This window comes from Lissotriton helveticus, chromosome 11 (genome assembly GCF_964261635.1).
Source record: "Lissotriton helveticus chromosome 11, aLisHel1.1, whole genome shotgun sequence".
In the NCBI taxonomy this organism is placed as follows: domain Eukaryota; kingdom Metazoa; phylum Chordata; class Amphibia; order Caudata; family Salamandridae; genus Lissotriton; species Lissotriton helveticus.
The window spans coordinates 356,281,488-356,304,507 of NC_136072.1; the positions used below are offsets into that span (position 1 = coordinate 356,281,488).

Below are 23,020 nucleotides of genomic sequence, written 5' to 3' on the forward strand. Positions count from 1 at the left end.
GGTGACCTTCCGCTACCTGCATGTGTTTAACTATATCTGCCATGGAGACCTTTTCTAACCTGTGGCCTGCTGTTTGAACCTCCAGGGGCTCGCTCTGTGCCCGTGAGGCGCTTCTGCTCCTTGCCTGCTCGGCTCTGCTGTCCCCCCCCCCCCCGCCGCCACTTACCGGAACACCAGCGGCTGCCGAGCGGGGGGGACTACATTCCCCAGAACCATCAGCGCACCACAACACGCCCACCTGAGCGCCCGGAGGCACACAAAACGCCTGCGTTTCCGCAGTGGAGCATGATACATTTTCTAACCCCAGACCTGCTGTTTGAACCTCCAGGGGCTCGCTCTGTGCCCGTGAGGTGCTTCTGCTCCTTGCCTGCTCGGCTCTACTGTCCCCCCCCGCCGCCGCTTACCGGAACACCAGCGGCTGCCGAGCGGGGGGGGACTACATTCCCCAGAACCACCAGCGTACCACAACACGCCCACCTGAGCGCCCGGAGGCGCACAAAACACACGTATTCCTGACGCGTGCGGGCTGAGCCCGGGCAGAGGGCGGGCCGTCTGCGGCCGTCGTAGGCAGACCGAGGCAGGGCAGGGCCCCCCCCTTTCGATTTGACTTGGACATACATCAGGACACATTAAGGTACTGTGAACGACTCACGGGTGTATACCTCATTACTGGTCCTTCCTCGTGAGTGTATCATTAGTCTCCTCTGTATTAAAACATCGTCATAGCAGCATGGAGAAGAGAAAGGCTATGGAGGGTGTGGGAGTCGCTGTTACTACAGTCAAAAAAAGGAAGAAGTCTAAGAAAGTATCACATGCTGCTGTCAATTGTGTAATGTCAAGTATTGAAAACATTGTTGCAGATTGTGAGAATATATTAGTGACCGCTACTGCCTCAAGTAATGCAGATAAAGCTGACCCCGTGGTGGAAAGTTTATTGCTTAGAAAGAGTAAAGTTATCCCAGCTATTTTCACTAAAAATGTAAAATCTAAGTCTTTACTGGATAACACTCACACTGACTCCCCTAACCCCATAGAGGTAAATGTCATCGAGGCACATAAAGGGGTAAATGTTAATGCTATAGTAGAAATGCCAAATGAGAATGCAGACAGGTCCCTGTGCTGCATAGAAAGGGAAGTGGATATTACTTGTACCAATCGATTTGCGGTGCTGGAAGGGGAGTCAAGGGAAATAGGTGAGGTCTTAATGCAAAAGTTGGGGGAGGATACCAAGGATAGGAATAGCCCTGATGGCTGCCCTAGATGCTAGAACTTTAATCATAGGCTAATGGGAAAAGTAAAAGGTCTGGAAAGGGATATAGCCCAAATTAAAGAAATGATGACAGACCTTATAAAATGGAAGGCTTCACAAAAAGAAATCTCCCCACATCCAGTGCTAGTTCCTAACCCTGTTAAAGCTCCCATTCCACGATTGACCCCAATATCCAAGATTGTAGAGGTGACATCATCTAACCGCATACCACAAACTGCTCCATTGTCAGTTGGCAAAACCGCAGAAGAATTAACGCATTATGCACTCAGCACAATCACCCCTTGCTAAAACCATAGATAGGAACAACACCTCAAGTCGAAACCCCATAGTAGCAAAACAGAAAGATCTAACATTACAACGTAGGGAGCTACAGAGGCATGCCATTCACTATGGAGATAGGGATAGACTATCCTCTGGGAGCAGAGTGACAAAATTCCCCAGGGGCACTGTCTACATGACTGGGGTTACTAAGCGGGAAGTTACCAGTAACTATGAGAATAGTGATTCTCTACGCAACAAGGCCATTCATTGGCTTCGCCACGTTAGAGGGTGCAGGTCAGTCATCAGGTAGGACATGATCAATATTAAGAGACTCTCCATGCCTGGATCCGCAACAGATTGCATTGAGATCGTGTTTGCTAACCATAGAATTGCTGAGAACTTAGTAGCCTTGGAGTTTAGGACTTATCCCCCCAGGAATTGCAATATTCAAATTAGATCAACACCACTATGGTATAATTGTGGGTACAGAAATGAATCAGGCCTTGATCTCACTGATTGACCACCAATTGCCAATTGTTTGAACAATACAACTCAAAAACATGATATACAAAGCCCTGAGCATCAGATTAACTGCTCTGCAAATATTGTAGACAAGGAGGACAGGGCAACTGATGCTGAGGCTATGCCACCAGGGGATGGAAGTCCTAATGAAGTATCCCCTGCTGGTGGGCATCTAACTACAGCCATGGGAGGAATAGCTTCAGATATAACCATCAGCAACACTAATGCAAATACGAAAACAATTAAATTGATTTCTTGTAATATAGCGGGCCTCCAGTAAAATATGCTAAATCCTGAATGGAGTGAATTTATAGATACGTTTGATATCTGCATGTTTCAAGAAACGTGGAGCCTATCCCCCAATATAAATGTGGATATTCTACCCACTTTATTCCGGCTGTTAGTACAGGGAGAGGTCGACCTCCCCGGGGTTTACATGTCTGGATTAAAGTAGCGCCTAACCTGGTGGTTATTGTTCACTCTTTGCCATCACAGGATATACTGTATATCTCTGTCAAGTGCAACTATTCTATAAACTCCTTCGAGCTGTTTAATGTGTATGCCCGAGGATCCCCAGGAGGCCAAACCTCACCCACTATAGCCTTACTTGAGGGAGCGCTGACAGATATTCCTCCACAGTCCATTGTCATCATAGGGGGTGATTTTAATTGTACATACGAACCCCTAAGTGTTGATGATATGGTGGACATGAATGAAGATGATTGTAAAAAATCTATCCCGCCTCTGACCCTAGCCCCAATCAAGAAGTGGACTCCAAGAGCGATCCAAATAAACGCCTTGACAACAGAATATAATTTACGTGCCCTCAATGGTAGGACAAATTCAGATCCTAATGGTGCTAACACCTATAATAAACTTAGCTGCCCTTCCAGAATTGATAATATTCTGCTTGATATTGGATCTTGGAGTAGACTTATTGATATGGAAATTATACAGTCGCAGGATAGCGATCACAACCCGCTTTGTATGGAAATACAATGGGGGCTGGAAAGGGAATCCGCGGATGATCCATTAATGATAAGAAAAGATCTGGCCCCATCCAACTGCAATCGCAGGCCTAAATGGAACAGGGTGTCATGTCAGGAAGACAGTCTACTGTGTATTAAAGATCTGGTGGAATTAGAAAGCAGGGAACTTGTATCTAAAATCTGTGCCCAGCAAGTTAATCTAAATTTCAGCCTTAGAGACTCTTATAATACCCTAATGAAGAAAATTGGCTCCTTTTTCACAATAAAAAATAAAGGGGATTAAAAAACAAGAATCCAGTAATAGCCAGTACTCTATGGTACACGGTACAATGTAGGGAAAAGAGGAGGGCCATATCAAATGCTATTAGGAAAAAGGATACTACAGCTGTTCGGTTTGCTAGAAGGCAATACAATCTGTGTATCAAGAGGGCCAAGAGGGAATGGGAGGAGGAATATTGGCAGAAACTTAGGGTCGTAGCCAGCTCAAAAAACCCAACTCTGTTTTGGAACCTTATAAACAAATTAGACAGAGTAGGTATGGAGCCCCTCGCCAACCACATAACTGAACAGCAATGGCACTCACATTTCACAAATTTGTATTGTGGTGAAGATGAGGCAGGCCCATTTGGTAGGGCTCAAGTTAACCATAGTATTGAGGGGTTTGCACCCGTAGAACCATTTACATCCCGGGAAGTTCATGATGCTAGTAGGAACATAATCCTCGCAAAAGCGGCAGGCCCGGATGGGCTACCGGGTGATTTATATATACATGATCCCAAGTTATGGTCGGATTTTATTGCCCCCCTTATGAATCTAATTCTCAACGGTCATTCTGTACCCGACTCCTGTAAGGGTGCGGAAGTGGTCACCATACATAAGAAAGGTGACAGGGAGGACCCTGCCAACTACAGACCGATTAGTTTAATCGATGCTATGCAGAAAGTAGTTGGCAGGGTCATTGTAAATAGAATGGATAGATGGCTAGAGGAGGGGAATATACTATCCCACTTCCAGGCGGGGTTTCGTAAAAATGTGGGTACAATGGACCAGGTTTTTAGGTTTTGGGCAATATACTGGAAAACAGTAACTATTATGAAGGGCAATCTCTATTTGGCCTTTATAGACCTTAAAAGTGAATTCGACTTGGTTCCTCGCGAGAAACTCTGGAGGGTGTTGCAGGACATGGGGTTCCCTGGTTACCTCCTGGAGTTTATAGTCAAACTCCATGAGGGCAGCTATGCCAGGATTAGATGGGGGAGACAGGGTCAGCTAACAGGGAGGGTGTCTGTAAACAGGGGGGGTACGCCAGGGCTGTGTGATGGCCCCGACATTGTTCTCCCTCTTTATTAATGGGGTGGCAGACCATTTGAGGGAGTGCAATGCCGATGCCCCAGTCCTGGCAGGGGAGAAAACACCAACTCTCCTCTTTGCGGATGACACCCTACTGTTGGCCAAAACCCCATCTGGACTACAAAAATTACTTGATAAATTCAGTTTGTTCTGCCACGAACGTGGGTTGACTATTAATACGACCAAAATCAAGCTGATGGTTTTGCCCCGCTCCAAAAAATCAAAGAAAATTAACATCACTCTTAATGGGTCATCTCTTGAGGTGGTTGAGGAGTTTTACTACCTGGGGATCAGAATTAATAGCAGAATGAAGTGGGATTCCCATGTGGCTAAGATGCTGCTAAACCTCAAGAGAGTCTCAGGCGCTATTCTAAGGTGCCAGCGGAAGTCAGTGAGTAGACCAATTGCCCCGGCTCTTGCTGTCTATGAGGGGAGGGCGCTGCCCTCTGCGACCTATGGGGCGGAATTGTGGGGATGTGAAAATATCCCAGAATTGGTAAGAGCAGAGAATAAATTCATAAGGAACTTGGTCTCCCTCCCTACCTCAACTCCGCTTAAACCCCTTTTCCATGATATGGGCAAACGTTCTATCCTTGAAATAGTTAATCTTCGCCCACTGCTGTTTTGGGTGCGCCTGAGGAGGACCCCAGAACTAGCAAACTATGCCCTGGTTATGGATGAACTTATTGCTTTGAATAGTGGGAATAAAATACAGTGGGTAAACAAACTGAGACAAATGATTATAAAATTGGGAATGGCTGAATTCTGGATCTCTCCGAAGCCCCCGCCTAAACAAGTAATTAAAAAAATCTATTGGGATTGGGTAGACGCGATGGAGCAGAAGAACCGGAAATGGGGATCACTGACCAACAAGTTCTTAGAACATAAGCCCACTAGGAAGTTGGAACCATTTTTGGACTTCATTAGAATACCAAGAGATAGATCGATCTTCCTAAAAGTGAGGTATGGGATATTACCCCTCAATACATTTACAGAAAGATGGAAAGGATCAAGGGCCTCAAATAGTACTTGCCCTTGTTGCCCGTGTAAATCAGAATCGTTACTGCATTTCTTGTTTGGCTGTATGGCTTATAAGAGGGCTAGGCTGAGATGGCTGAAACCAGTGTGTATAGAGTTGGGGGTCAGAGATTTCCGGGTTGCCCTACGTATCTTTACAACTGATACAACATCCCTTCTTACTGTATGTGGAGTGGCAAAATTTTTATCATGCGCCTGGCTTATCCGTACTAGGTTGTTAAATGCTAACAAAGTATAGATTTTATATATACTGCTATTAATTCATATCTATTTTTATACTGTTGTACTTTAGTATTGTCATCAAATTCTTTTAAAATTGTAAATAATATTTTATTGTCTTTGATTGTATGAATTACACAATCTTATTAATATGCTTTTATGATATGACAATATCGAATAAAGTATTACAACAACAACAATATCTGCCATGTATAGGTTGAATAAACTAGGGGCCAGGACGCATCCTTGTTTTAAACCATGTTGCGTACTAATTTCGGCAGTAGTGCTGCCACCATCGCCCAGTTTCACTCTTGCCCATGTTTCACTATACAAGCCTATTATTGCCTCCAGTATTTTCCTCGGCAGCCCCATGATCTTAATTTGTCCTATAGATAGTTTTGATTCACCCTATCGAAAGCTGCTTTCAGATCTATAAAGCAAGCATACAGTCTGGTCTTCTTTTTTTCTGCTTTTTCTGGTAGGAGCGCCAAGGTTGTCAAATTTGTTAATGTGCCTGTCCCTGGCCTGAAACCCGTTTGGAACATGGGAATTATGTTTGTTTACTCCATCCAGTCTTAAAGGTGCATCAATAGGCATGATCCATATAATTTCGCCTCCACATCGATCAATGATATTAGCCTGTGATTTCCCGGCTCATTATGATCACCCTGCTTGAAAATCGGATGGATAATGTTCCCTTTCCAGGACTTAGGCAATTTATTTTGGCTGTAGATCTGGTTAAAAAGTGGTGTTAGGTACTCTGCCCAGAAGTCAGGTGAGTGCTTAAAAAGGGCATTTAGGAAGCCCATTTGGGCCTGCCGCACCCTCTGTTTTTAGGCGTTTTATTATTCCCTTCAACTGTTTGGTGTTTATCAGGATGTCTGTAACTGATCCTGTATGTTTTGTTGTTTCCTTCAAATAATTGGTCTCAGGCGCAGTAACTTGATCATTACAAATGTCTTCTTCAGACAAGATCTCTTTATCCTGCGATGGCATGCTAACATCTTCCTGTAAATATTCTTCTTTTGTTTGCAATATTTTTGCAAATTCCATATTTTTGGCACACATTTTGCACTCCTTTTTATTGTACTTTTTGGCACATTCTCCCTGCCAGTAAACATATTTTGTACATGCTGAATCCAGGTATTTTCTCCAATTCCTGCCTCTTGACTTAGTTGGTTGCCCTTTGTCAGATTATTAATAATGCCCCAAAATGTCCGACCATTTGGGTTTTTACTGGCCAGTAATAGTTTTGTCCAAATTCCTTCTTGATATGATTTTTTTGCTTTGCCCAGCATCTTTTTATAATTTTTATGTAGGGCCCTTATTTTTTCCTTATCTACTTTATTCCTTGTTTCGCCACCCTAGTTTGCCTTCGGACTTCATGTAGAATCTTCCTTTTTTCTTCCCGTAGGATTAAATTGAACCACGGCTTCTTCCCAGTATTCATTCTTCCTTTACTAAGATTAGTAACAGGAAAATTATGAGTTAAAACATCGCATAGATGTTCCCAAGTCTTTGTGAGATCTTCTTTGTATTGCGTTTTTATTAGAAACAGATGTTCTTTGAATGTATCCAATGTTAGTTTTATGTCCATTCCAGCCCATTTCAGTGTCCGTAAGTTAAACTTTTCAGTATATTGCGTCAAGATGTTAATTTTTTGGGTTCTATCAATGGAAATTTAGATTTTTGTGGTTAGTTGGAAATGGTCACGTTCAATACGCTGCCCAACCTCGAATGTGACCACTTTCTGGACCAGATTGCTGCTGATTATCATGTAATCTATTGTCGATTGCCTTTTGCCGCTTAAAAAGGTTACAGCTGCAGGTCTATTCCCTTTTGCGTTCCCGTTCAAGATTGTCAGACCCAGACTTCCCAGTTCTTGAGTTATGTGGTTATCCTTTACTAAATTGCTATTAAAATCACCAGCAATGATCAAAGAATACAATTTGTGTGATTTTTGTAGCGCTTGAATCAGGGACATTAACGTAATCATTTTCTCCTTCTTCAATTTTTTATCCGAGTGAACGTAAACATTTAGCACTAGTAAATTATGATTAAGTGAATTTAAGTCGGATGTCCCTTTAAGTTTTGTGGCTTGCAGCCAATTTACCCCAGTATCTATTTCTTCCACTTGCCATCTATACTTTTGTGCAATGTATGTTGTTAGGCATCCTCTCGGGGGCCCGAAAGTTGAAAATCTTTCTGCTAGGGTATGAAGTTCTATGTATCCGGGTATTGATACTGGGCTTAGATTCCAAGTTTCTTGGAGTAATATTAAAGCGTGTTGCTCCAAAGATTTCGCTGTATCATAGTCCTGCCCCATGTTATTGAAGCCATGAACATTCCATGAACAAATGCTAATTTTATACGGCTTCTCCACACTGGGCTCATTCGTGATTCTTTAAGTGTGTCCTATTTCCTGCCAATCATGATGTGGTATCTGATACAAGGCTTTTGTTCCTTCCTTTAACTTTTTTTTTGCATGTTAGGAACATTTATTGCTTAAGACCTTGAGGACCCAGGACCAATTGAAGCTTTTATCCAGCCTTGAATCTTGCTCCTTTGGGCTTACCAATCTCTTCATGCTTAGTATTTTTTGGGGAGTTACGGAGCATGCGCTTTTTAAACATGACTTCTGATTGTTCCCAGTTTCATTTTTCTCTTTGGGGTTTATGATGTTTTTTTAGAAGGGGAAATGGATATTTTTGACATTTGTGACGTCTCAGCACAATGCCCCAAGCATCAAAAGTTAGGCTCATGGCATATATCCTATCTACTATGGCCTTTGAGGACCAGGTGGTTATTGACTCTTCAACATCAGGGGAGTTTGCGTTGGTTTTAAACTCTACAGATAGAAGATCTTGTGATGTTATTTCTTCTAATTCTGGAATTTCTTTAAATAGCCGCATTAAGTTACCTCGGTTCAAGAAGTCTTGTCCGCCATTTGTATGATATTCTGGTACAAATGTCAGTTTTTTGGGGGTGTCTCCTTGTATTGGAGTAGCTGAGATGTTTTTTTTTCTTTTACCGCTTGAGTGTTTTTAACTATTCCTTCATTTACATCATTCATTTTTCTCAGTTGTTCAATGGTGACCTTGCTCCATACTGTGTCCAATTGGTTCCCTTCTATTTTAACTTCTTCAAGTTTAAAATTTTTTGTATACTTTGATAATTGTAGGGACTCTACTTGATGTTATTTTTGTGGTAACTTACATGTTCGCCCTGTTTCATTTATCCTAATTTTTATTGGGGTCCCTGTGCTTTGCTCTACACTATTTATTTTTTCTTTTGTTTTTTGATGTAAGGCATTTTTACCTCCTTCAATAGTTTGTTTTTCCTCATGCCTAGGGGAGTTTTGGACATCCATGTCTCTCTTTGATCCTTTGTCCTTAGATGTTGGGTTTTTATATACCCACTGTGGCGTTCCTACCCGTTGCTTGATTATTGGTTGGCACGGTTGCTTTGTATCCCCTTTTACTAGGGTCCGGTCAATACATGGTTGCTGAACAGTTGGTTTTCTTGTAAATCTTTACTCTTTATCTTCTGTTTGTTTTCTTGCTTTGTAAGGTTTGGAGAGTTCAAGCATTCTTTCTGCGTATTACATTCACTAACCACTCCTGATTGGTTCGATTGCTCTAAAACCGTATTTGAATGATTTAGTGGTTTTTTTTCCAGCGGCTGATTCTCTGACTTTGTTAATAGTTTTTGATTGCTGAAAATAGGATAAATATGTTCTTTTGTAAATGTAAATGTGTAAATGTAAATGTGTAAATGTGTTGGACTTGTAAAGCGCACAGCTGCCCGTAAGCGTCCCGGCGATGGAGACCGCTGGGGAACCCGTCCTGGCTTTCCCTGTGAGATGGTCCCTTCTGGGTATCTCCAAGGTGAAACCAGGCATCCCTGGCGTCTGTGGGGGGCCGTTGTAGAGATGAGGCAAGCTTAATGCCCAGAGTTGCCAAGTGTGATCCCTGGTTAGAGTAGGCACAGAGGTGAGAATTGTCGAGTCCGCTGACCCTGGTCCACGACCCTGCAGCGTCGGGAATTGAACCCTGGTCCCGGGCCGTTCTCTGCTTCCGGGTCTGCCGCCTCTAACCAGTGAGCCACACCACTCTTTACGCTGGACCCTGCCCTTTCTGGCACGTTTTCTTTGTCTTTTTGTTAGCTTAACGTTCTTTACGGTGTTACTCGTGATTTGGGTTGCAAGTATTTGGCATATTCTCTGATCTAAACAATCCTCCTTCGACTCTTCTACCTCTTTTTCCAGGTCTTCGTTTGCGCTTGGATCTTTACTTTCTTCAAATCGCCCCCTTTCTTCATTAGCCTCCTAGACCCCGTTGGGACTCATGTATTTGTTATGTTTTATCGATAACTGCACTGCCCCTAAAATATCTTTTAATATGTCGGGCAGATTTGTCAGTTTATCCACTAGTTTGCCACATATGCAACTTGGCTGGGTTTGCGGGGTATCTATATGTTGCGCCCTATCTGCCCTCCTTGGTATGAGGGCTACAATGTGGTCCAGCTTAGTGTTTATTCCTGGAATATGACCCGCGATAAGATTTATAAGATCAATCTGTACCTCCATCTTGTCCGATTGGAAGTTCAAGGCCCTTATTGCCTGATCCAGTGTGCTTAACAACGCTTTACTCCAAGGGGCCTTGTGAGCCTCTCCAACCGATGTTTTCAGGTCACACGACCCTTGTTCGAGCCTGCTCACAAATGAGATTGTTATTGGGGATGTCAGATTTTTTTTTTTTGGCCAACATCTATCCTCCTCATACAACTTTTCCGGTCTGTCAGGGTTATTATCTAGGCATAGTGGTGTGGATTGCAACCTTTCTTCTCCACCTCATATCCATCCCTTTTCGGGGTCTGTTAGAAATATGCATGCGCCTGATGGCTCCTGTTTTTTGCGAGTGTCTACTTGAGTTCGGGATCTGGAGTGTATTTGTGTTTGAATGTCGTGTTCCAGTATTTGGTCCAACCTTACCTCGTTGGATATGGAGAAGGAGGTTGACCAAGCATCGTCCTGTATGGTAATATGCTCAACCCCAAATTTATTTTCCTCACTTGGGGGGATAGTGACTTTCTCCTTGTTCCCTGTGTTTGTTTTTGTAACATTTTCCAGGTTTAAAGAATTATGTTGATGTACCTGAGCTATTACCAAAACCGATTTGCCACCTAGGGTTTTGCTATTTGTCTCTGCAGTAGTTTGAGTATTTTGTAGGAGTTCTGTTGGTTTTGACCCTTCATCTTGGTTTATCAATTGTTGTTTATTTGTTATTTGTGTGCCCTTGTCCTCCTTCTATTTCAATTCCAGTAGATTGTGGCTATTATTAGCCCTTGGCACTGGTGAAATTGGGTTTGGCAGGTGGGCTTGTTCCTGGGTTTGCGCATAGATTGCAGCCATTGGGTCTTTCAAAAAGAAGAATTTTGGAATCCCAATGATTTTTCTTGGGCTGCTCATCGAGATCTCAGGAGCTGACTCCAGCCTCTTTCTTTGTGGTATGGCCTTCTTTTTTTTTGATTCTTAACTGACCCTTGGTTCTTCAGTTACCTCATGACGCACTTTGCCTGATCTCATGATTTCGTTCGAGTATAGGCACCCCTGGCTAGTGCACCCGGTTTCTCTCTCTTTTTTTTTTTTAAATATCAAACAGCAAACAGTAAGCAGTAAGGCCAAAACCCCGGTGCTTCAATGAGTGTTCGGCTCGTAGCTCCGAGTGGCTTTTAGACGTGGGCAGGGTACAGTCTCCAAAAGTATATAGCAAATAAGAGCAAGCAGGAAATCCAAAAGGCTAGAAACAAATGAAGAGTTTAACCAGTCTCCAGTATTTTCCCAACACTGGGCCGTTGCTGATGTCAATTCTGTCTCCCTCGTGAGTGGAGTTCACGGGGGGCTGCCGGCTGCGCCTGTCCTAAACGGGTCGCCTCGGCAAACCACCCCCAGCTCTTACTTTGTGGCTAACGCCAATGGTAGGCATGCTCGTCACTGCTCCTTGGCGTGCACTACTCCCACCTATACCACCTGTACCAGGGGCGAGGTTCTGCCGGGGGTAGTAGCTCTTATACGGATTATCGAATTTCTTTGATGGTTTTTTAGACGGTATTTAGACATGGATATTCGAGAATCCAGAGTCATTCCATGTGCTTGGTGCTAGGAGGACGGTTTATGGTTACCAGCTGCTTGATTATGGCGGTGGTATGGCGACAGTATGACTAAGGAATGGCCAGGGCTAAAGCAGAAGAAAAGCAGAGGCATAGACACAGGCAAAGGTAAGGGCAAAGGCAAAAGCAAAGGCAGGGGGTCACTAGGTGCAGCTATGCAATCTCTATGCAATCTCTACCGCCCCCCACCTGCTTCCTTTACAGCCTCCTTCACAGCTCCATCACAGCCCACTGCGTGCTGCCTGCGCTCACCTGTGTCCGTGTTCCGTGGTTTGTGATCTTTACACCTCCTTGCTCACCTGCTCCTTGCTGCTCCTGATTGCCCCAGCTTCTGATCCGTGAAAATGCGGTAGTGCGGTAATGCGGTAATGCCCGGGAATCCGGCAGTGTCAGTGGCAGAGTCTGTATTTTTCTCCGCCGCTGTCGTTTTGCGGTTTTGCGGGTTTAGGCAGCTGACGGTTAATGGCTGACGGCACCGGCACCCCGCGCCCGTACTCGGCTCACGTACTCGGCAGCTCTTGGCAGCTCTCGTGCTCCACTCCGCTGCTGCTCACTTCCTTGCGTCTTGCTCGCGTCTCACGTAAAATGTTAGTTCGTAATCAGGCCTAAAAAAGAGAGACGGGGCTAAACCCACATGGCTAAAGTGCGCAGTCACAGTAGAAAGCAACCCTGAAGTCGTGATCGCAAGTCTTGGAACCTGATCAAGGACGATTCTTTCTCATAGGCAGAATTAGACGGGACATCCTGAAGACTCAGTGAACAAATGTATAAATGATATACAATGTTGATATTAATATGAGAAACGGGAAGGAATAAAGCTTGGGCGAAACAAATTAAATGGGTGGGAACATAAGACAATGCTCTTAAGAAAAGTAATAAACTTAGTATGGTGTGACGATCATTCCCTCGGCTTGTCCAATCAGAACACACAAATTACACAAGTTTGAAACATTTAGGGGTGGAACATACCACCAAAGGGTATAAGTGGGATAGTTAGCTAAATGAAGTAGCCTGATCGCTGCCAGAACACTGATAGATAGAGATGCTGTCCGACTGCTGATCTACCACTTGAAAGCAGACTTAGAAACTTTCCAAATAAAACATAGGAACGAGATTGCGGAAGAGGACCGAGGAGGCGAGGGAACTAGGAACGAGATGCGGAAGATAGTCGAGGAGAGAAACTAGTATCAGAGAGAGGTTTGACGCTGGTGTTAAATCCAGAAGAGGTGACCTGTCCTGTCCTAATCCTGTCCTGAACCTGTTACCTGATATTTCGTGGGGTCCAAACTCTTGGTCAGAGGGGTCTGATCTCACACCATTCTAGGTAAATATAAATGTGTATTGTGTCAATGTGCCTTTTCTCTCTGTCCTCTCTTCCTGAGGTACTCGTCATTAAAATGTATAGTCTAATTTAAGTAACTGAACCTTACAATTTCCGGAATGATGGATTAACACTGTAATTGTACTTGATTCACTAAATATTTCAGATACAATTTTAAACCTAAACTGAGTCTGTGGTTATTCAATTAAATAAATAGGCAAATGTTTTAATGCTGGTAATTACCAACTCTAATTCAACTAAAATAGATCCATGAGTAAGGAAGGGCTTAGTAATCAAATAGGTTAACTTTTATAGGTAAACGGACATATAGAAAAGCCCCAAAATTGATCTCCGGCTGGGTTTTCATCAACCGGATCCTGTAAGTGAGAGTGGTTTACGGGCCCGAATGTGTGTATTTTATTGATACTTGTCCGCAGGTTGGTGTCCCGCTGGATCAGATGAACTCCTCTTGTTGAGGAGATTTTGTGGTGCAGAGAGGGGACGCTGCTCCTGGGTTGGGGCAGAGCATTCAGTTTCATGTCCTCATACCCTCATGATCAGGAGGTGATACCGTCCCGCACACATTGAGCGTGGAAAACAGTGGATCGTTTTTGGAGTGCTTTGTCTTTCTGTTCTTATCTAGCAAACCTGGGAAGCAGGTTCTTGCTAAGGGTCAGACAAGGAAGCTGGCAAAGAATCTCCTGAATCCTCGTCTATATTGCATTAACTTAAATCACACAATTCAAACATTTGATGCACCTTCACAAGGCTCCCATATAATGGACGAATCAGGATAAGGCACAACTATGATCGTTATGTTTTCGATCTACTACCGAAATTATGTGTTCATTGCCATCCACATTGCATGTCAATATTATTCTCAAACCGCTACAAGAGCCTAAAGTGTGATTTGGGGCAAGTGACATGCCTGGGTGGGATACTGCTCGGCCCTATTAGCACCCTCATCTACAGGCCACCAGGACCACGCACACAATTCAGCGAAGACATCACTGACTTCATCAGCCCACACGCCCTCCCCTCCAAGGACTACATTCTACTGGGAGACCTCAACTTCCACCTTGAAAAGAAAAACGACAGCAACACCACCGCCCTCCTGGACAACCTGGCCAACCTCGGACTCGAACAACTTGTTGATACCCCCACCCACTATGCCGGACACACGCTCGACCCAATCTTCACCTCCAGCAAGCACATCTCCTTCAACCACACCACAGCTCTCCATTGGACAGACCACAGCTGCGTTCACTTCAACTACAAAAAGTCCACAACCCACAACCTCCCACAACCAGTTCCCCGAAGAAACTGGAACAAAATTACCACCGACCAGCTCTTCACATCGCTCCACCAAAACCCTCCAGCCAAATCACTGGACCCAAACCAAGCTGCCACCAACCTCACACAATGGATCACCCTCAGCGCCGACGAACTAGCACCCCTGAAAAACCATCAATTCAAGCAAGGTAGCAAAAAAGCCCCCTGGTTCAACGATGACCTTAAGAAATCCAAGAAGTTCTGTCGCACTCTCGAGAAAGCCTGGAGAAAAAACCCAACCACTGACAACCTGACCACCTTCAAGAACGCCACCCGCAAATACCACCAACTGATCCGATCCACCAAGAAATCAGCATTCAAGGATCGACTTCACAACAACGCCCACAACAGCAAGGAACTATTCAACATCGTCAAAGAATTCACCAACCCCACCGCCGGCACCAATGACATCACTCCCTCCCAAGACCTCTGCGACTCCCTAGCCTCATTCTTCCACAACAAAATCGCCGACATACATAACAGCTTTAAAAACCAGCCCGGAGACCAGTCCGCTCCACCCACATCCGAACCAAAACCCCCCTCTAACAACCTTTGCACTTGGAACCCAATCACCACTGAAGACACCATCCGCCTGATGAACTCCATCCACTCAGTATCGCCAACCGACCCATGTCCCCACCACATCTTCAACAAAGCAGACTCCATCATCGCACCCCATCTCCGAGACATCATCAACTGCTCCCTCAACTCCGCCACCTTCCCGGAAAGCTGGAAACATGCCGAACTCAGCGCCCTCCTGAAGAAACCCACAGCAGACCCCACTGAACTTAAGAACTACCGCCCCATCTCGCTCCTCCCATTCTCTGCCAAAGTCATTGAGAAAGCCGTCAACAGTCAGATCGCCGCCTTCCTCGAATCCAACAAATCCCTCGACCCCTCACAGTCCGGCTTCCGAGCCAAACACAGCACCGAAAACGCCCTCATCGCAGCAACAGACGACATTCGAACACTACTGGACAACGGAGAAACAGTTGCCCTCATCCTACTTGACCTCTCCGCAGCCTTTGACACAGTCTGTCATAGCACCCTCATACAACGCCTCAGCAACGTCGGAATACAAGGAAAAGCATTGGACTGGATCATCTCGTTCCTCGCCGGAAGAACCCAGAGAGTCCGCCTCCCCCTTTTAGATCAGAGGCCACCGAAGTCATCTGCGGCGTACCACAAGGATCATCACTCAGTCCCACCCTCTTCAATGTATACATGAGTCCCCTCGCATCCATCGCGCGCCATCACAACCTCAATATCATCTCCTACGCTGACGACACCCAGCTGATCCTCTCCCTCACCAAAGACCCAAACACCGCCAAAACCAACTTACACGAAGGAATGAAAGATGTAGCCGAGTGGATGAAGAACAGCCGTTTAAAACTGAACTCGGACAAAACGGAAGTCCTCATCTTAGGCTCATCCCCCTCTGCTTGGGACGACTCATGGTGGCCACCGGCCCTGGGAACCGCACCCATACCAACGGACCACGCACGTAACCTGGGCTTCATCCTGGACTCCTCCCTCTCGATGACCAGACAAGTCAACGCCGTCTCATCATCATGCTTCAACATCCTACGCATGCTCAAAAAAATCTTCTGTTGGATCCCCACCGAAACAAAAAAAACGGTCACCCACGCACTGGTCACTAGCCGACTGGATTACGGAAACACCCTTTATGCCGGAACCACAGCTAAACTACAGAAAAAACTCCAACGCATCCAAAACGCCTCAGCCAGACTCATACTAGACATCCCCCGCCAAGATCACATTTCCGATCACCTGAAAGACCTCCACTGGCTCCCCGTCAACAAGAGAATAACGTTCCGTCTCCTCACCCACGCACACAAAGCCCTCTACGACCTAGGACCCGAATGCCTCAACACGCGCCTGTCCTTTTACACCCCCACCCGACAACTGCGATCGTCCAATCAAGCCCTCGCCGCAATTCCGCGCATCCATAGATCCACCATGGGAGGTAGATCCTTCTCCTTCTCAGCGGTCAAGACTTGGAATTCCCTCCCCACCCACCTCCGCCTTACACAGAACCACCTCTCCTTCAGAAAGCAACTAAAAACTTGGATATTCGATAAGTAAAATACCCCCCCATCCCTCAAGCGCCTTGAGACCCTCTGGGTGAGTAGTGCGCTATACAAATTCTTGAACTTGAACTTGAACTTGAACTTGTCCGGCGTTCCTCCACCTTAAATTCACCAGTGTGGGATCCTCAGGCCCACTTTTACCAGCCAATTAAATCACATGCAGATTGTGTTGCAAGCACAAAACAGTCACTCTGGCTATGGACCTTAGCTCCCCGCCGACCCCCTCCTGCAGCATGGGCGGAGCATGGAATTCTCCTCAATACCAGACCACAGGTTGCCCTCTTCCCTGACACCCTTCCCACACTCCCCGACATTGGCATCCTTATTTTCATTTCAATGAGAGAAACAGTTTCTAAGAAATCTACAGTTCTGTAGATCGGAAAAACCTGGTCTGCATAGTTACTCCTCATTCAATGGGAGTTGGCTTGTAATTGCACAGTACACGCTGGGGTTTTTCTACGTAGAACCGGTGTTTACAGGTGTGGAGTTTGCACTCCACCAGTACCGTGCAACTCATATTCATTAGGGCCTATGCAGAGCTACGTGTTACTTGCTGCTTCCAATCTAATTATGATCACATGTAATCAAGCTACCCCCCTGCCCATCCCGAGTGCTTTAGTAGTAATTAAGTAATCAATCAATCAATCCTTTGTCAGATAAAAGGATATCCATAAAAGTGCAAAATAAAATACCAGTACGAAAATACGTTAAAAACAATAACAATCAATACATACATAGATAAATAATTAAAACAGTAAACGCATAGCTTAAAGCAGTAAGCACACAAAAACATAGACATAGTGCAAGAATCAATGCGGCGAGTTCATCATGGACTTGTAGTTTAGTTAGAGCCAATAGCAAAGATATTCCTAAAACAGTGTGAATCATGAAATGTAGCAGCATTATATAATAAAGTGCAGACAATTTAACAGATAACATTGCGCAATAAAGTGCATCAGGTAATGCAGTGTGCGGTATACAAACAAAGTAATATAAACATTTGTTCCAAGGCGTCCACACAGGAGACATGCTCCCAGAGGCAGGCTGTGGTGGAATCTTTTGGTAAGCCTGAAGTTTAAGTTTGCCCGCAGCATCTCCTGTGGTATTTTATCAGTTCATTAGCTACACCTCTACTCTTCAGGACCTAAAAGCCACACATATGCCACCTGAGTCCTGAAACCCATCCACCACCCTCAAAGGTACCAACGCCCTACAGTCCTGATCTCAGAAACCTTCTCATTTTGTCTTCTCAGTGTCTCTCACCACACACAATATTTTCTCAGATTTCTATTGTAAAGCAAAATTGTCATATTCCTAATGTAATGTCATTGTTGTTCTTCTTTCAGGTTGTGGCATTTTTTTTCTAATTGCCTCGTGGAGTCTGGTGGCAGCTTAACTATTGGAATGTACTTGAACTCATATTTCTGGCATTCAGCCCTTGTTAATGTCGAATAGATTGCGACTGTAGATCAAGATCTTGTGGAGGGGAGAACAGGCTGTATAATGTGTAGTTGTTTGTGAACACCTCGAACAGAACTTCTTAAAGGGGCCTTACAGTATAAAGAGTCATCTTGTCCTATGTTGCAACACTAACAAGCACCAGCACTAGCTATTCCAGAATATCTCTGTCAGATGATGGCTGCTTCGATTTTAGGATGTGCTGTGACATCATTCACAGAATTGCCCATTTACCATTGTCTCCGTAGAGCGGTATTTATGAGAAAAAACAGCCTTCGCTGTAGAAAACAGTCCATATATAAATAAGGGAACATGTACATGATGCAGTCTACCCCGGAGTCAAGGCGCTCTCGAGCCTACGGTGATATTCTATTTGCAGCGAGCGAGTGGTACTGTTTTAGAGCTATTCTGAAGTGAATGGCCTCAGTTCTTTGTTCATTTCAAAAACTAAACATGAAGGTCCCGTCCCCTTAGTGACATAGCATTGGTGACATGGGCTACTGCGAGCAAGGGAAATGGGGCCCCATGACCTGGGGGAGTAGTAACAGACGTGCAAACTCGGCGTACGGTGGGGCCCACACCCCCTGGGTCCCAGTGCCACCATTTACGGTATTGGGTGGCCTGTAACATTATCGGTGGTGAAGAATGGTATGGTAGACTGTGGTGGTGTCCTAAGAGGTGTCTGATGGGGAAGAAGGGGGACTCATTGAATGAGCTGAATGCGTGTCTGGCGGGGAGGAAGGCCAGGAGTGGGGCTCATGAATTGATCTGAATGCGTGTCTGAGGCAGGGGGGTCGTGGAATGACCTGAAGGCCCTGGTGAGCAATGTGTGGTTCACATGGCCCCATGCAAGGCCTGCTACATTGCGCCAGTTCACTAAGGACGAAGGTAATCGCCACAGCCTTGGTCACATGACCAAGTGCTACGGATGGAATCCTCTGAAGCGACAACGGAGGTGATAATAACGAAAAGGGTGTCCTTAAAAGTGGACCCGAAAGTTGTAGATGTAGGTGATGATGATGTCGGTAAAAATCGTTCTGGGCGTGTGGAAGTTCATAATTCCTGCTTCCATTCCACCGAGTTCAGCACCGGGCATTTGCGAGACAAAAACCACAACAATGCGTTTAGGCAGCTAGTCACCTGCTCTTGTGTGTAGGGGGGGGGGGGGGGGGCTCTGAAGGAGTGAGAGGAGGGAAGCATCTTGAGATGCTGCTCCACGGTAGAAGATGGATGGGGATACGGGGTTTGCGCAAACCAGGCCACATCGAGGTGGCTAAATCAGTGACGTGGAAGGGAACCAGATGAGGTGCTGCACTCCACCATGGATGGAATCATAAATCGGATTTTATGATTTTATGAATTTAACGTCATGTAACGATTAAAAGGGAGCGAGCTCTATCTTGGTTCAATGACTCGTCAGTTCTACTCCTCTGGTTGTCTCTTTTACTGCACTGTATCTTGCCTCGCTGTTTCTTGTTCTTTCTTTATCAATCTCGTCCGCCCACTCTCCTTAATCGCTCACCCGTTCTCTTTTGTTCTATTTTCTTACCCTTTCGTTTCAATCCCGTTCCTCTTTCAATGCTTTCTTTCCTTATTCTCGCTGTCTGTTCTTGCGTTCCCTTTTCACTGACTGTTCTCATTGTCTCACTCACAGTCTTCTATCTCACTCACATTGGCAATTTCTTACACGTGCTCTCTTACTTATTCTGTGTGTCTTGTTCTATCTTTTTGTTTCATCCTTTTTCCTCTTCCATTTTTCTTTCTCTTGAACTTTCTATCGATCTTTTTCAATCTCTTGCTTTTAGTCACCGTATTTTTCTCTGACGTTTTATTTTTATCTCCTTTGTCTTTGTTTTGCTCTTTCTTGCTTTCACTTTTCTCGTAATCTTTCTCTGAACCTTTTTTTCTGGCTTTCATGTTATCATGTACTCTTTCTTTCTTTGCCTCCCCATTTTGTATTCTTCCCTTTTCTCTCTCGTTCTTATTTTATTTTTTGCATTGTCTTATTTTCTTGCTTGATTTAATCATTACCTTATCTCTATTTCTACTTATTACTTTGCCATTATTTGGTCTTTGTCGGTTTTTGTGTACTTCTTCATTGTGAATACCGTTCCTACATATTAGCCCAGTACAAGCATTCTCCACAGTCACTTTATACATATTCGCCTGTCTCTCTTCATCCTCTGAAAACGGAAGCATTATAAATAAAAATAAAAATCTACTTTGTTTAAAATAAAAAAGTACATCAGAGCTTGGTGATTAGAATCGTATCCAGGGCCGACTTACCTGCAGCAAGATGTATTCAGGCGCCTTAGCATGCTGACAGCGCTGGCAGGGCCCACTGCAGATAAATCGAGAATGCGACTGTAATTAAGGCTTCAACACCACTCTCTGCCGGGGATCTTTCTCTCTCTGTGTTAAACTATTTTTTCTCCGTAATACTTGGTCATCCTCCTTTTCACTCTCTTACTTGATCTCAAGCTCTCAGTTCTGAGCTGCTCCTCGCTGCCCACCCTTCTTTTTACTCTGTTTTCTCCTCTTATGTCTTTCTTTCTTTGATACGTCCCAGCTTTCACTTTTCTTCTCCTCAATTTTTGCTGTCCTCTATTCTCCCGTTCTCTTTATCCATTTGCCATTACTTTCCTAAGTTCCTTGTGTCTCCCTTCCCTTTTCTTTATTCTTCCTTTCAAATTTTCTTTTCTCACTTTAATTGTGATTATGTTCACCTTTCTTACATCACCATTTCCCTCTCTGTGTTTCCGATGTCAGTCTTCATTTCTCGCCGTCTCTTCTTTCTGTCTCTCTTTTTTCAGCTTCTTTTTCCCGTTTCTTTCTTGCCCTTCTAGCTTCTCTCCTGGTCCCTTTTTTCCGACTCTTCTTTTTTCTTCGGGTCCCGTTCCGTTTTTTAGGCACTTGTCTTTCCGTCACGCTCTTCTTTTCATCTATTCCTGTTTATCACTTTCTCGTCTATCTTTCTCCTATTTCTCCTCTCCTTTCCCTTGATTCTTTGTGTCGCTCTTTTTCAGAATTGATACCCTCTCCGCCTCTCTAGCACTTCTCTCACAAGTGTTTCGCGTATTTTAATTCTACTCTTGCCTGTTCTCTGTGTCGACCCTATGGTGTCTACTTTCCCTCAGCTTTTTCCCGGGTGTCTCTGCTTTCAGCGACCGCCCACCCTTCGTCCTGTTCTACCTGTTCACTGACCCCTCCTCCTTCCTTAGCAGCTCGTGCCTGGAGAGAATGACTCACACCTGGCAGGGACTACGCGACCACAGCTGAGGCTGACTAGCGGTCCAAGTCCCTGAAGAGAGCTGAACAGGAGACTCAGGACCCGAGGACCTGCGACAGGGGACTGTCCTTAAACTTGAAATGAGTCTCAGGCACACCAGCCACGCGCACTCATACAGAAACAAACACGCCCGCAAGACCCTTTGCTCAGCTTCTCCTTAATTAATAATGAACCCGTACTTTATAGAACGTGTGCTTCACTTGACATCAGCAGAGTCTTAATTTATTCAGATTTTATCTGCAGTAAAGCACAAGCATAACAAGAGAATTTTGGACATTAGGTATTTACTCCCGTCTCATTTCAAAGGTAGGACCATAAAGCTGAGCCCAAGCCTACTTTCTTGAACAATTATACATCGCCGTTCCGAAAGTGCTAAGAAAAAACACATCATCACGGAAACCTATTTGCTCTTTGTAAATCAGTCTTACAGCACAGGAGGTGCTCGCCCACGACCTGGCCCCTACCAGTACCCTTCATCAAGAACTGGCACAACAACGCGTGTGGATTGCACTGTGTGAACTGCTCTATGGAGCCTTACCCTGGGAGCACCACCTTCAGCACAAACGATTTGGGGACATATTAACAAGGGCCGGCCCCACATAGCAATAGAAATATTATCGCCGGCTATTGCTGGAAATTATCGCCATGATAACGCTATATTTACAATGCATAGCGCTATGGCGATAATATTTCAGCGATAGTGGTGTTTACCATGGAACATCGCTGGTTTTCCAGCGATGTTCCATGGAAACAGCGATAACATTGCTGATACGACCCTGTGGTTGTATCAGCATAATCCACCTACCATTGTTAGTATGCCTTAGTCTGGAATTTAATAGACGTTAAATTTCAGCGTTGAGGCAGAGGTGGCGCGATTTTTTTTATCGCTGCACTTCCTTGTTAATATTGCGAAGCTACCTTTGCGATATTTTCATGTGTTGTTTTCACAGCCACGCCTTCTTTGTATCTAATTAGCGATGAGAGGCTGTGAAAAAACGGGCTCTACATCAAAGAAACACGTGCTAGCGTGTCCTAGATGATATTGCAATATAATTATTGCCGCTTATCGCCCAAAAACGGACGCTAAAGCAGCGATAATTATATCACCAGCCCTTGCTAATATGCCCCTAGGAGTGTGTAGCATGTAGAACTGCGAGCCACTGATGTGTACCGAAAGGAACTTTTTAAATGCATCACCAAAACCATAATGTTAACTCAATGTCAAAGTATAACCATCCACGCCATGCCCCATCACTGTGCTTATCACATTAGCACCTGGAAAGCTGTCTGCTGTAGCTAGATGCTGGTAAGTAAAAAATCTAGATCTTTCAGGTGCAGAAATGTGCATTTGGAACAGTTCGTCTCCCTCAACATCCATTTTCGAACTTATTTTATAAATCAAATTAACCTATGTGATTTTTGATTGCCATTTCGTTTGTCTTCCTTCTAATTCAAGTCAAGTCAAGTAGTTTATTTGCATAGTTAGTTAAAACCGTTGCAGTACAAAAAATATGTTCAATTAAAAACTATCACGTACATATATAAAAACTCTTATATCTAAAAACCGTGCCTAAAGAGCTTTCTAATTTTGTGCAAATATAGTAAAATAAATATCTAGTTAGTTTGCCAACTTGAATTATGTGTTGGAATTGTCATCAGACCCCTGCACGTTTGCACATATTTTATCTG

The 23,020-nt window shown here is 44.5% G+C and overlaps 1 protein-coding gene across 1 annotated transcript in view; it reads right to left on the reverse strand.

Moving 5' to 3' along the window:
• Positions 1–20,600, reverse strand: part of LOC144791115 (galactose-3-O-sulfotransferase 2-like) — a 469,770-nt gene extending 449,170 nt beyond the window's left edge. Inside the window, exon 1 of the mRNA XM_078665779.1 lies at positions 20,329–20,600. Coding sequence (XP_078521905.1) covers positions 20,329–20,360 — 32 coding nt within the window. The 5' untranslated portion in view covers positions 20,361–20,600. The remainder of the gene's footprint in view (positions 1–20,328) is intronic.
• Positions 20,601–23,020: the final 2,420 nt, after the last annotated feature.